At 38.9% G+C, this 15,594-nt stretch overlaps 1 protein-coding gene across 1 annotated transcript in view; it reads right to left on the bottom strand.

The window, feature by feature from the left end:
- SRFBP1 (serum response factor binding protein 1) overlaps positions 1 to 12,345 on the bottom strand; it is a gene marked incomplete at its 5' end in the record, with an annotated part of 56,032 nt that extends 43,687 nt beyond the window's left edge. The window contains one exon of the mRNA XM_084252405.1: positions 12,310 to 12,345. Coding sequence (XP_084108531.1) covers positions 12,310 to 12,345 — 36 coding nt within the window. The remainder of the gene's footprint in view (positions 1 to 12,309) is intronic.
- Between the last annotated feature and the right edge of the window lie 3,249 nt (positions 12,346 to 15,594).

Raw genomic sequence — 15,594 nt, 5'->3', positions numbered from 1 at the left:
AAAACCAAAAGTAGAAAAGCTGTTAATTCAAGAAAGAAACAAACTTAAGTCTAAATATCATCAACTTAGTCGACAACTTTAACCAAATTTTTATTTAACTATATTCAGTCTGATGAAATCAAACTTCTTCCACAAACAGTGAAAGGAATGAATCAACATTCTAAAAATGTGTCTGAGAACTAAGAGAAAGTAACAATTTTTTAAAAAGTTACAGTATTCCCAGTGTTTAGTATTTTAAGCCTGGGACATAATAAACTGTGAGTTCCCTGATCAGAAACCATCATATTCACCTTTGCATTCTTAAATCTTAAAATAAGAGTAATGGTAGAAATTTAATCCACTGAAAGAGTTTGTATTAACAAAAGAAAATGTGTGAAAGTGACGGCATTTTATTTATAAAGCATTCTCTGCATTTATTTTTAATAAATTATTTCAAGCACACACGTACGCACACACATGCACACACTTTATATCATCCCACAACAGAAAAGTAGCTGAGAACAAACAAAAAAATATATTCGTCAAAAAAGGAAATTCTCTCACTACAAAGAACTATATAACAGTATTAATATAGTGGGATGCTAATCATTTTGAGTTTTATTTATACACACACACACACACACACACACACACATATTTATTTATTTTGCTTAGAACTGGGGTGTAGACCAGAGGTGTTGGGAGTGGGACAAGGGAAGGGTGAGAGGATTCACCAGAGACAGCGGGGCGCAAAATAGGCAGATCTACTGAAATACACTGCTGAGGGAGCAGCAAGTGAGACAGGAGCGGTCTGCTGCACCGTATGTGAGTAGCTCCCTGACCAGGCATCGAGCTCAGGCTGCAGAGGTGACAGCACTGAGACTTAACCCGTAGGTCACCAGGGAAGCCAATTTTGAGTTTATTTTTATCTATCAGATTTAGTAGTAATACATCTTATACTGATCCTGGAATGTATTCCCCTTCTTTCCTTCCGGAACTATATAAAATTCAGTTAACATATTTTTTTTCCGGTGAAACTGTCAATGACTTCTTCAGTTAGAGATAACTACTCCACCCTTGCAGGGCTTACTCTATGTTGTAGGTAGCACTAATCTTCATAATTGCTCCTGTGACTATCTTTTTCTAGTCTATGAGTTCATAGAGGACAGGAACCTTGTAATATTTACATTTTTCTGTCTCTTGTTGGCACACACAATCCCTCAAATTCTTTCCAAAACAACAATATGACCATTACCCTGTTTCTTCAAGGCTATGGCACTAGGCTTTCTCTTATCAGTCATTATTATCTTTCACCCCCTACTATTAAAGGTACTGGCAACCAACTTTCGATTTTTCTCTACTTTAAGTTTTGCCATCATTCTGAATGATGTAGACATCCAGTATTATAGTCTCATTTCTTGACTTCCTCTTTTATAATGACCTAATCTACTCCATCTCAGTCACCTACTTCCACGATCATACAGTTAGTACCGTTAGTCCTTGTTATCACTCATAACTACTCCATTTCTAAAATCATTAACTTATATATTCCACCCTGAGACCACAAGTTCTTCCATCAGCTTGCTCAGCTTCATTGACTGCAATCTTTAACTTCACTGTGACCAGCTCACTAATCTTTCAGAAAGTTTTAGTCCTTTTCAGTCTTCCTTTTACCCAGTTTAGGCTGCTAACACTTTAAACTCCCTATCCCTCTGGTTATCAAAACCTTAACCCAGGATGAAAACAACATTTTGAGTTCATCAAAGCAACCCCAACAGCCAGGAAGTGCTTGAGACAGTCTACTGATTATAAATTCATCCTAATTAGCTTCAAATGAGCTCCTATGCTTTCTAGCAACTGTAATATCACTTTACTCTACAATGACTTTTAAATATTACTCTACAATGACTTTTAAATATTTGTCTGCTACCCTAAAACAACTCACCTTCTTCTTCTTCTCTTTGAATTTCATGGAGAAAATAACCCTCAGATGGGAACCATCATTTGTCTAATAACATGAATGCAAATTTAGTTACATTATCCATTCTTCTCTATTAAGGCAGTTGCAGAAATAACACTACACAGATGTGAGATAATCTTTTTACTGCATTTCTGATACCATCCTTTTCCGCCTTCCTAAAACCCTCACTATAGGACTGTCCCTTTATTCTAGCATCTTCAATCTCTTAAATGATTAAGCACTGATTTTTAAACAGTCACTGTTGTTAAGGACAAGACAGAACATATTCACTAGTAGCACCCTCTTCTCTCTTCAAATGCCAGAGAGTCAAGTTTTTGTAAATAGTCAAAATATCTTGTTATCTCCATTCGCATATCTCATAACCACCATCTGATTTCTATTCCCACAAGTCCACTAAAATCTGTCATAAAGGACTTCAATGATAATTTTGAAAAATTCCTGAATCCAACAGGAATTTTTCTTTTTCTTTTTTTAACGATTTATTTATACATAAAAGAACTGGGGTACAGGTCTCCCTGGTGGCACAGGCGGTTGAGCACATTGCTGTGAAGCTGTCAGCAGCCCTTGCAGAGCAGGTTCAAACCTGGCCAACCAGGGAGATACCCACATGGCATGGCAGACCTCTCCTGTCTCACCCGCTGTGCTCCTCAGCAGTGTATTTCAGTAGGTCTGCCTGTTCTGTTCCCCTCTCTGTCTCTGGTGAATCTTCTCACCCTGCCGTACACCTGGCCTATACCCCGGTTCTTGTATGCATAAATAAAATCTTTTTAAAAAAAGAACCAGGGTACAGGCCAGAGGTGTGCGGGATGAGAGGATTCACCAGAGACAGAGTGGGGAGCAGAACAGACAGACTGACTGAAATATACTGCTCAGGGGAGCAGCAGGCCAGACAGGAGAGGTCTGCTGTGCCATGTGGTCACCTCCCTGGCTGGGGATCGAACTCTTGCTGCAGTGGCTGCTGATAGTTTAACAGTGATGTGCTTAACCCCATGAGCCTCCAGGGAGGCCCCTCAATGGGAATTTTTCAAACTTCATCTGAATTGAAATCAGAGTACGATTAGACACTGTTACCCAGTTTCTCCTTAAAAAACTTTCCCCTTGTTTTTTAAGACAGAATATGTGTCTGGTTTTCCATCTCCCTTTGTAGCCATTCCATCTAGGTCTTCTTTGAAGTCTCATCCACCTCTAAAAAACCAAGAAATGCCAGAGTTCAAGAGGGCAGTCCTAGGATAACTCTTTTTTAAGTGATGATTTTTTTAGTCTAAACAAATCTTTAGCGTGTACAGCTTTAATTTGCTACCTAAACAAAGATGACTCAAAAATTTCTACTTTCATGAGATTTCTTTTAGTTTCAAGTGTGTCAACTGTCTATTTGAAATGTTTTCACTATGTTTAAAATCACCTCAAAGCACTCCCCTAGGGTTTCACATTTCAGGGTATAGAACAACTCATTCAGTTGAAAACCTAGGGCTAATTATCAGCAACTCATTTTTCTAATTCTTTATAGTGAATCTATCACTCAGTCCTTTTTATTTATTCTCTATCTCTCAAATGGCACCATTTTTTTTTCTATCTTGATCAGCTAGTTCTATTGGCTCAGTAACTCAAAACTGGATTCCCTATCATTTTTATCCTTCTCTAATCAATTATCCATAACATTGCCAGAATATATATATGTGTGTATATATATATATATATATATATAGTTAAATACACAGGCAGACCTGATGTTACACCTTTCCTTTACTTCAATGGTCCCAACCGCACAAGGGAATTTTTTCTAGTCTTTCCTCCTCACCATGTTCACATCTACCACCAAGGCTTTACATTTGATGTTTTCTCCAGAAGGAATGCTCTTCCTCCTTGTGGTAACACTTCTTTCTGATTTTGGCTTAATTCACATTTCTCAAAGTCCTTTCTGGCTTCCCTGAGAGATTCAAAATTCCCCTTTAAAAACTTTGAATGAATGTGAATTCTTCAATGTGTCATTTTTCCCAGTAGATTATAAATTTCATGAAGGTCAGGTATCTGGTTTCACCCCAGCAATGCATCTCATTATCTAACATAGTGGGGGGTATTAGGCAGGTAAGTGTTCACAAATACTTGTTAAATAAAAGATCAAAAAGGTAGCAATACTCAGTTGCTCATTCTCTGCTTCAAATATGTATTAACAGAATGCAGAAAAATCAGGTTATTTTCCCACTAGTTATGTTTATCACTTTGAATCTGCTTCAAAGTTAGGTCCATTTAGGAAAAAAATCTTACTTGCAGAAAGGAAATATCACTTAGACTAGGCTTAATTGGAAAAAAAGAGTTGCTACCTTTCATAAGCGACATAATACAAGTTTGTGATAAATCTTTTTGATAGCTAAATGATTCAAAAAATAAGTGAATAGCAAGTGATATAGTATGCATTAAAATATATTAACACATACTTCTAAATGCTGTACCCTGCAGGTGCATGAGATGATTACATACCATTAGCTAACTGCTGTTAGCCAAAGTTAACTAATAAATTGCAATGGGCAGAGCTGGACCCTGGTTACATTCCAATCATGGGAAAGCAAGACTCCAATTTTAAAATTCCAATTTAAGAAGTACTATGTTTGTCATTACTGCATAAGGGAATTCTAAAAGCAAAGGGAATGCTTCAATTACTCAGTGGCAAGTCAATGCCAGGAAATGCTTTTCTAACTTTCTCAGTATTTTGTGTACAGGGAGAAAAACAATTTGATAGTATTTTTTAAAAGTATATTCGCTTTATGTAATAATGAAGTACAATTTTTGCCTCACAACTGTCCACCCCAATCATAGCTTTCCCCAAACATTTGACATTATTTTTCGACATTTAACAAAGAGCTACCAAAAGTCTTTTGTGATTTAAAAGGCTGTCCGTTTATTTGTCACTCACATAGTGAGAAATTAACCCAAAAGTCAACATACAGGCCTAAGACACCCAATATTATCAGAAGGCCAATGCACTTCTTGAAGGCAAAACACTTTGGTAGTTTTCCAACCAAAAGCAAACTGAACTATCATTGTTAAAAATGTGAAAGGAGCATATTGTGTTTGGGAGGGAAATAAGGAAAGAGAAAGTGAGCAAGGAAAAAAGGAGGGAGCAAGAAGGCATAATAATGGAAATGAAACGTGCTGACAGAAAAGAAACAAGGGGAAGGAGTTTAACAACAGAAATTTAAAGATAAATCCAGGGGTCTCGCTGGTGGCACAGGGGTTAAAGACAGCACTATCAAGATATCGTCAGCCAATGCAGCACAAGTTCGATCCCCAGCTGGCCAGGGAGCCACCCATACCGTGGTGCAGCAGACCTCTCCGGTCTAGCCTGCTGCTCCCCTCAGCAGTGTATTTCAGTAGATCTGTCCTATTCTGCTCCCCACTCTGTCTCTGGGAATCCCCTCTCACACACATAACCCAACCCCGCACCTCTGGCTTACACCCCAGTTCTTATATGCATAAATAAATATTTTTTTTAAAATAAAGATAAATCCATAGGCCATTATCACTAAAATTCACAGGCCCCCCCAAAAAGTACCTCCATGTAGCAAAAGAACCAAATTAATACTGTAAGATTAGAAGAAAATGAGTTAAGACTTACACGCAAAGACACATATACACAAAATACATGTGCTGAAAGTGTGGTGTTACCTAGAACACGGGCACACAGATACACTTGGCTAATCTGGTAAAATCTGAACATAGCAACATAACCTGGATTACCTCTTGCAGTAGACTGCACAATAACATGATCATTAGTAAATCAAGTGAAAAGCTAACATACATGATGGAGAAAAAGAGAAGAGGAATTATGGAGAAAAGTCGACACAAACACAGGAAAGCAAACCACAAAGAGCAAAAGCTGAAGCAGTTCAAGTCAGGGAGATTCCCAAAAATGGTCACCCAACTATAAACTTAAGAAATTCAATTTTGTAATGCAATAGTTCAGTGAGTGGCACAGTTGCAGCATAACCTAAATTGAATCATGCAACTAAAACCCCTTTCTATGATTCTACATTCTAAAGCCTACAAGTCAGCAGACACCTAAAGAATGTGTTTTACAACATAAGTGTTGCTGTCTCCAATAGATATGTTTCTTAATAAACAGATCTTTTCATTTATATAGTCTCTTAGAACATTATAGCCACAGTGAATTTCCTTTTGAGAAGATAAGCTATACTTGTTGGGTGATGATGATGGCAAATTTCTGTTATACACAGCAGAAGGCAAACTTTGGTCTAGAGATAATATTAAGTGCTATGTTGAATTGACTCTCAGCTGACTATTTGCTGGCGAGTCAACTCTTGGTAAAGCACTGCCTTTGCCATCCATTTGAATTAACCTGTAACAAAAAATCGTGATTATTAGAAAACGATTATTTTTTTTTTTAAAGATTTATTTTTGTATTTATACAAGCACTGGGTACTGTCAGAAGCACAGGAGGGTGAGAGAATTCACCAGAGCCAGAGCGGAGAACAGAACAGGCGGACTGATGAAATACAGTGTTGAGGGGAGCAGAGGGGCGCAGCAGGAGAGGTCTGTCTCCCATGTGAGACCCTCGCCTGGTGGCCGGGGATCGAACCGGTGCTGCAGAGGCTGCCAGCCCAGCGCTCAACTGCTGTGCCACCAGGGTAGGCCCAGAAAACAATTATTCTAAGAACTATTATCATTCTAGGGGAGCCAGCAGTACTAAGAAAAATCTGAGTACATTTGTACTTCTTAAAATTTCTGGATATTCACTGTCTATCAATCAGAATGGCACATACAAAAAAAAAAAAAAAGACAACATATTCTGTTCATGAGACTGTGAGAAAATAGGCACTCTCATACACTGCTGGTAGGAATAGAAAATGGTATATTTCAACTCAAGAAAAGCTTGCAACACCTAGTCAAAATCCTATTTCTAGGAATCAGTTAAGAAAACCACATCTCCAGCAATAAACAAAGGCTATACACAAACTTATTCACTGCAGCATTTGTATAAGATGTTGCATAAGAGGGCCTTCCTGGTGGCAAAGGCAGTTGAGCACCGCACTGTGAAGCTGTCCTCAGCCTCTGCAGCGCGGGTTCGATTCCTGGCCGGCCGGCAAGAATCCCACATGGTGAAGCAGATCTCTCCTGTCTAGCCCGCTGCTCCCCTCAGCAGTGTATTTCGTCAGTCTGCCTGTTCTGTTCCCCACTCTGTCTCTGGTGAATCCTCTCACCCTCCTGCACATCTGGCCTGTACCCTGGTTCTTGCATAAAAATAAATAAATCTTTAAAAAAATAAAATAAAATACTATATATAAGCAAAAGCAATGCAGCGTTTTAAACCAATGCAAGATATTATCATAGATGAACCCTGAAAATAATGTGTGGTAAAAAAATTAACTTTTCAGCATCATTTCTGTAGTATGATACCTCATTTATAAGGTATGATATCAAACATGCAAAGGTGGCAAAAATACAACACACTTTTATACACTGGACATGAATGTAGTAAAATCATGAAAAAAACAAAGAAAATACACACCATGAGAGTCATAATTACTTCTGTAGTGAAAAATAAGGTGGGTAGAATTAAGCATTACAACATGGCAAAATATTGACATTTGTTATGTGATTTCCCATTTGTTTAAACTATTTCACAGTTAACAAAAGCAGTCAAAATTTTACAGATAACACTTTTAATTTGGCTATTTGGGTGATGACTTATTGTTGAATTATATTTTTATTTCCAATGAGCAACAATTAAAAAAAAATGGCGATTATCTACAACGTAATCATTATTGTGCATATGCTGCCACCTAGCAAAACTTCCCAGAATACTTGAACAACCAAACAGAAATGGTTCTCTTCTTAGAGAGGGACTCTGATTTACTACTTCAGTAAAAATTATTAAAAAGTACTATATCCTCAAATACAAAATAGGAGCTTTGTATTCAATAATTTCAGAAGTACACAGTTCTTGACATTTTTCTTTTACAGTATTTGGAGGCAAGCTACTTTGTTCTCTAGCACCTGAATTCCCACTTTTATTATTTTATAGGAAATTAAAAAAAAATTGGGCCTCCCTGGTGGCACAAGGGATTAAGTCTCAGTACTGGGCACTGCAGCAGGAGTTCGATCCCTGGCCAGGGAGCTGACCCACATGGCGCAGCAGACCTCTTCTGTCTGGCCTGCTGCACCCCTCAGCAGTGTATTTCAGTAGATCCACCTGTTCTGCTCCCCACTGTCGCTGGTGAATCCTCTCACCCCCTGCACTTCTGGCCTGTACCCCAGTTCTTGTATGCATAAACAAATCTTTAAAAAAAATTTTAAATTAAAAAACCCAACAATTTTCTTGGTAATTTTCTATGAAGAACAAAATAATGGCACTTTTCTATAAAGCCCTTTACCTCATATGGAATTAAAATATTTCATTAGATTGTTTCATCTAATTCTGATTTTTCATATAACTGCTACAGAAACAAATGACCAGAGGAAATACAGCTCTAGTTTCCAAATTACTCAGTATGGTTTCGAAATTTTCTCTGGTTCCAACAGAAAAGGAGGGGAAAAAGTAGGAACTTTTCCTATTTATTTGAACATTTAGGTGACTCAAATTGTGCTGTCCACACTTTCATCTGCCTAACAATTATTTACCAATTACCTCTATCAATGAGGTATAATGGCAAGAGGTTAGAGAAGTTGCTGTATTAAGTGAGTTAAATATTCTTTCTCTTCAAGTCCACATAAAGATAAAGATAAAACATGCAACAAATAATAAAGATAAAACATGCAACAAATAATCATAAGTAAAGATAAAACATGCAACAAATAATCATAAGATGGAGAAAAATGTGATGGTTTATTTTTAAAAAAGTAATACTTTATATTAGTTCAGAAGAAAACATTTTAACAACCTTGATTCAGGAACTTCTACAAATATCAGTTTTTATTTTATTCTTGGAAAAAACCTTGAAAAGAACAGAATATTTGGGGTAGAAGAATTAAAAGTTAACATCATCTAAATGGAAGCCTATGTACACAGGTTTTCATTTTCACAGAAGACATTCTCAGAAATTAAATATATTCTAAATAAAATGGTCACAAAAAGCAACTACTAAAAATTACAAAACAAGAATCTCAATCAAATAAATGAGCACCAATATCCCAAAAATAATACTAAAGATTTATTAATTTTCATACATCTGATAAAATCTATGGATTCTTTCCCTCACAGAGATAGACATATAAACATCAATTTATGCAAAATTTCAGTAATTATAGTATACACTTCTGAGTCTTAGTTAAGAAGATCCAGATTAAATTAAGGAACATAATAACGATGCCTCAAGCTGTTCACTCAACAGATAGGTGGTGAGGGTACCATGGTAAACAAAATCTTCCAATCAGGTGGAGGGGATAAAATTTCTTTCACACTCATACATATTAAGCACTGTTATAAATTTTAAAGGGAAAAGTATATGAAGACATTCACATAAAAGGTGCAAATGAAACTCAAGAATGGTTTTCTTGAAAAAGTGACAAAAAGGCATAAAATGGACTAATGAGAGGAAAAGGGCTGGTTTCAGGTCAAACAACAGCACATTCTCAGGCCTGGAACAAGAGAGGCCCCAGCCGCAGTTTGGGTAGAGGGAGAGACAGTATAGTTCTGGTGGGAGATACACGTTAGACTAAGACAGCGGTGGTGAGGACTAGGGTAAGGGTGGTGCTGGAAAATATTGCAAAGACCTGAAATAGTGAATATGAAGTTTTTATGAGATACATTTCTTCCCTGGAGAAATGTCTATGCAACAGTTTCTCTTACCTTTTATGAGTTACTTTATCATAATGACATTAATCCTTTATCTGTTGTATTTGTTTTTTCTAATTGGTTTCCTTCTTCTTTTCTGTGGGATGTTTAGCAATCTTTATGGAGACAAATTTGTTTTTCATTTCAATGTATTACTCCCTTTGAACTTAAATTGTGACCTTTCATCATTTGTTTTTGTCTGCCCTCTTCTCCCCTACCTTCACACTAAAATATATATGACTTTAGTGCCGGAATTATATACTGTACCTCCTGAATTGCAAAGTTTATTCAGTCATCCAGTAAACATTCATAGAATATATATGACATATATGTTGCAGGCGATAGAAATATACCAAGAGAGAGAGAGAGAGAATCAGATAAATAATTGTCTTCAGAGTAGAAAGCATGCTGGCTGTAAAAAGAATAAACATTTAGTCCAGAAGTGAATTAGTGAAGACCTTCTAAATGTTAAATCTAAACTATTTTGAAGAGGTCTGGAAATTAGCTGGGGAAAAAAAGCTTTAAAGAAACAGTGGTAAACTCTATTATTACTACTCTCAGTAATTTCATTTGATTTTTCAACAGATAGCTCATTTGTATTTCTGGTAAATTCCTAAGGACATGCATCTCATTAAGGTCTTTTATAGCTCAGGGGGGAAAAAAAATCACATCAAACATTCCGTACAACTAGCACAAATATAACATAAGTTTATGAATGAAACACCTTCAGAGATTCCCTTCAAAATATTCTGTATTTCACTGCCAAGTGAAATTCAGATTTAGTAAGCTGACAGTAAGGTAGCAATATATTTCAGTTTTACTTCTTATTTCACACTTTTAGTCCTTCATGGAGAATTAACCATTCCTATGCCATCCAACGGTTTTTCTACTACTACTGTGTCCCTACTTATAGGTCTTCTTATACTTTGTTGAATCAATGACTGCAACTCCTGTGCGAAATCCTTAAAGACCAAGGGCAAATGTCATCACTTGATTTTGGTTTCTTAGGCAATTTTTTGGCACTACTAGTTTTTCTGGTCATTATTCTATATCATACCTTATTCTCTGTTACAGGTGGCTGTTGCTTACCTTATTCTACCTGAGTCTCTAAGCTGGAACACTGAAAGTGTGACTTACACAACTGCATAATATGACAGTGCCTTGCTCACAGTACACACATACTTCCACAGAATAAAGAGAATAAAAGCACTTCCTTTGCTGGAGCTGTGGGTTTCTCATTTGACCCTTACTTTTCCAGTTCACTTAATTCCTCAGATGATTTAACACTTCTTTGAATTGAAGGAGAAAATCGAAGGGAAGGAAGAGTGGTAGAGTCTAATTGGTTTTTAAGGTCCCAATTAGATGGCCAATTTTTGCTCCCAATTTTTACCTAATGTTTGTGTAGATTCCCGAGCTTCTGGCAGCCTGGTAACATTAACACGTAGAGGACATGATGAAGGCAAGTGTCAGATTGTTAGGGGAAAAAGGATGTCCTAAAGCTAATTCCATACAGGCTTTGTGGACTCCACCCCCACTCAGGCCAAAGCCAAAGACAGTGGGAACTCCAAATCCCATCACCACCAAAGGGAAGGTGGCTGGGACCTGAGGGTGGGGTTAAGCAACCAGGTTGGTATGAAGGCAGACACGTGGGCTTTGGGGGGGTCCCTCATTTTGGCTCTCCACCAGCTAGCAGCTTCCGGCCAGCTCTGAGAGTGACTTTGGGTTTCCAGGTCAGCGGATCGGGTAGGACACATTAAACACTTTATTTCCCTATTATCTCCCTGAGTTGTACATTTTCCTTATTTCCTTTTCCCTTGTAAATAAACCTTTTATTACCCTTTTGTGTGTGCCTGTAGTGGAGTATTAATAAGTCCCTTTTAAGCATGCGGGTGAGGACCCACAGCCAGACAACCCGTTCAATATCGGGGCTGCCCTATAACAAGATGAGATTAGATTTAAGACAATGAGAAGAGAACATGAAGAGAAGCATAACCGGCTTTTTATTTGCTGTAAAATGAAGCAAAGAAATGTCCTGTAGCAGGAGGAAGAACTGTGATGAGTGCACGTACATCCTTAGAACCAAGTGAGCCTTACAAGCAACTTCTTTGAAGCTATTTATCCCATTCCGGCACTTCTCAAAGTCAAATTCAGGGAAAGTGTCCCGCGGATTTACTGTCAGCACTTTGCAAACACTTAAAAAATTCCAATTAATTTCTCACAACCACTTTGAGAGGCAGGTACTAGGATGAGCCTCGTTTTACAAAGACAGTGGTGGGCTGTAGAAATAAAGCAATTTTCCCCAAAACCCACAGACAAAAATTCACGGGGCAGGAGGGCTAGAGACAAGTCTCTCGTTTCAGCCACTCAGCGAGAAAAACCCCGCAGGGTGTCCCCGCCGCCACGCTGCAAGTTCGCACCAACACGCCCCAGCCTTGCTAGAAGCGCCTGCAGCCACGCTCCCTACACCTCCCCGGCTAGACCCCACGCCGTCGGAAGGACACAGAGGAGCCGTTCCGAGCGCCCTAAAAGTGTCCCGGAGATGCCACACCCCGGTGCTCACCTCGTTATTGAGGTTCGGAGGCCGAGGCTGAGCCATGTTAGCGCCAGGAAGAACATCCGCAGATGTTGCCGGCACGTGAACTGCGTGGGCCACAACGCGGCTGCGTAACCCCGCCCCCAACGGTGGCCTCTTTTGGCCAAACTTATTCACGCTCCTTCGCGCCAGCGTATGGGTAGTACAAGGGATTCTGAGGCAAAGAAAGTTTCGGTGGGCGCTTTTTAGGAGCCTAGATTGCGCGCGCCGGAAGTGCGCGTTCCACAAGTAACCAGGTCCGGGTGGGTGTCGTCTGGACGCTGTGCTGGCTGTTTTTGTTCCGCTTAGAAAATTCTGAGGTGCTGATTTGTTTGTGGTACTCATTGGTAGGCTGGACCCGACTTTTTAAAGACCTTGGTTTTTAAGGTCCCAGTTAGATCAAAGAGCACTTTAGTGGCCAATTTTTGCTCCGAATTTTTACCTAACGTTTGTGTAGATTCCTGAGATTCTAACAGGCACGTATTATTAGAGGCAGCCTTATATTCCAGCCTCACATTTTTTACATATATATTATCTTATAATATATCTTTATATATATATATATATATATATATATGAGACACAGGGCGAGTTAGGGTAATTAGGCAGTTTTAGGGACACTACAGGAGGGGACCTCGGAGAATTCAGGAAGGCTTCAGAGATGAGGGCAGCAAGAGGAATGTAACTAATTCCACCTGGAAAAACAAACATCCAAGGACAACATTGTTAGCGCTGGCCTTGGTTTCCTTCAGGTGGTAAAGGGAGGCAGAGATTGGAGAAATAGAGAATGGTTTAATTTATGGACAAATTAGAAGGGCAACTGTTTAACTTCAATGCAGGGATGCCCATCCAGAAGACTGGGCCATAAAGATAAAGATGCAACAAATGGGGGAAAGACAAACCTGTTAGATAAGGAATGTGAAGATCCCCCGCTCAGTAAGGAAATTAAGTGGAACAGCCGAGAACTAACCAATCACAAAGAGACTGGTGGAGCTTTAGAATAATTAGGGAAAGAGGGTATATATTCCCTGAGACACGACTCCACTTTGGCTTCCTTGCCCCTCTCAGGCCTGGTTTCATGGCCTGGGAGTCCCACTTTATTTGTTCCTTTTCTCCTCAATTAACTTTTTCTTTCTCTAAACAAACCTGCCTCTTCTTGCTTGCTTGCCTGATAGTCTGTGAAGTCCTGCTGCGGCTTCGTGAGACACCAACCCGTGGTGGCCTAGTGGCTGGGACTCAGCGCTGCCCTTGCAGCCTGGGATCTGTTCCTGGCTGGGACACTAGGCCTGACAATTCCGGTATCATATGTGTATATATATATATATATATATATATATATATATATGAAAGACGTGGACTCATTTCCCTGCTCACCGTCAGGTTTAAATTTACATAGTGAACGTTTAAAGCAAAACCAAGATACACCTTGTTTTGCAGGTGCCTGTGAGAATGGCTCTTTGGAAGTACTAGCTTATAGGCAGAGGAGACCTGAGGGAGAGTCTCAGATAATGTATTACAAGGTAACGCTTGTAGTTTTGAGTGTTAACACGACTCAAATGATGGGGCATCAATTATCTCCAAATTTTTCAGGAAATTCAATGAGATAGGAACTATTTTTCTTCTCTTACGGATGTGGAAATGGACTTCAAAGGAGTCTAATGTCTTGGCCAGAGTTGAGGGCTGGGACTGTCTCCACTGTTACAGGAGCTGGAACTGGCTGAATAAAATGCAGGTCCCAGTGCAAAATGAAAATGCAGGAGCCCTCATTCAAAAAGCAGTAAAAAGATTCTTGTTTTTTTCCATTTTGTAATTTAATATTAATATTTTTATTTTTTACATAATTGTTCATTTTTCAACAATATTTGCTTCCCCCACCCCCTCAGGTGTAGTCCCCATAGAGTTTCCTTCCCCAAGGCACCCGTGCACCATCACCTCAGTCCCCTGTGCTCCTCCCTCCCTCCCCCTAATCCCTCTCCCTCCTCCTCCCCTGCAGGATGTCTCTGGTTTATAATTGTCCCTTTTTGCTTTGTTGTGTTTTGTAATGTTATTATTTTTTACACTGATGTCTTATTGGGTTCCCCTATATTTCTGCTATAAGTGAAACTATCTGATATTTTTCTTTTTCCTTCTGGCTTATTTCACTGAGCATAATTCCTTCTAGTTCCATCCATGTTGCTGTGAATGGCATGCGTTTATCTGTTTTGATTGCTGAATAATATTCCATTGTGTATATATGCCACATCTTCTTGATCCAGTCCATCTATTTTTGGGCATTTGGGTTGTTTCCAGGTTTTAAACCGAAGTCTAAAAAATGGTTAGATGCAACGTTTATTAGATAATCAAGGTGAGGATTCCAACCCAGGAAGCTGGGAACTACTTCTTCAATTCGGAATTTGAGTTCGATTTATATACCTTGTTACAGAGTAGTGTACCTGGAGAAGGACAAAAAGGACAATTGCGTCTTGATGGTAAAAATGTAATTATTCTCGATGGGATGGGGATGGGAGTGAGGGCAGGTTTTAGGTTTTCTTTTATAAATTTAGATTTTTCCATTGCCCAAGTTAATCTTACCCTAAAGTAGTATGTTATCTATATGCTGAAGAGGGCAAAGGGTTTAATAATTCTCCTAACTTCTAAAGAGTACACCCTAGAGATGCAAAAGCCAGAACCCACTGTGAAAATCTTCCTTAGCAGACTCCTTGGTTATAAGTGGTGGTTTTCCCACAGCCATCAGGTTCTTACATGACTTCTTCACAGAACAGAGCTTGTTCTGATATTAAACCTATGGAAATGTTTTTTGCGCTCTTGCTGGTCCAAATAGGGACGGGGGGCCTCTGAGATCTTCAGTGTATTCAGGTCTTCTTTTGTAGTATTTCTCCAGATGTCATGGGTTTTAAATTTGGTAGTTTATGTGGTATTCCATTAAGCATAGGGCTAGAGATTGTCAAGTGCAGATCCTCCCAGGTACTTGGGACCCCTGCCATAAAACTCAGGGAAGACACAGTGGAGTGGGAAGTGAGAACTCCCAGAGAAAATGTGAAGTTCAGAACCACACTTGACCTAAGGACAGACCTTGGCGTCTATCCCAAAGTTGCTGAACTTCACTTCCAAAACTAAAATGCACATAGATTGTTAAGAATTTCAAGACTGTTGAAAGAATATTTAAGCCAGATTCACTTAGGAGCCCCCATGCAAGAAGAAAGCAAAGTCCAGGCCCTGATTCTATACTCAATGTACAGTAACTCAGATTTATATTTGAATTGATATTGTTTT

Source organism: Talpa europaea, assembly GCF_964194135.1.
Source record: "Talpa europaea genome assembly, chromosome: 13".
NCBI classification, from domain to species: Eukaryota; Metazoa; Chordata; class Mammalia; order Eulipotyphla; family Talpidae; genus Talpa; species Talpa europaea.
The sequence above is the reverse complement of the archived record's forward strand: the minus strand, read 5'-3'. Positions and strand labels throughout refer to the sequence as shown.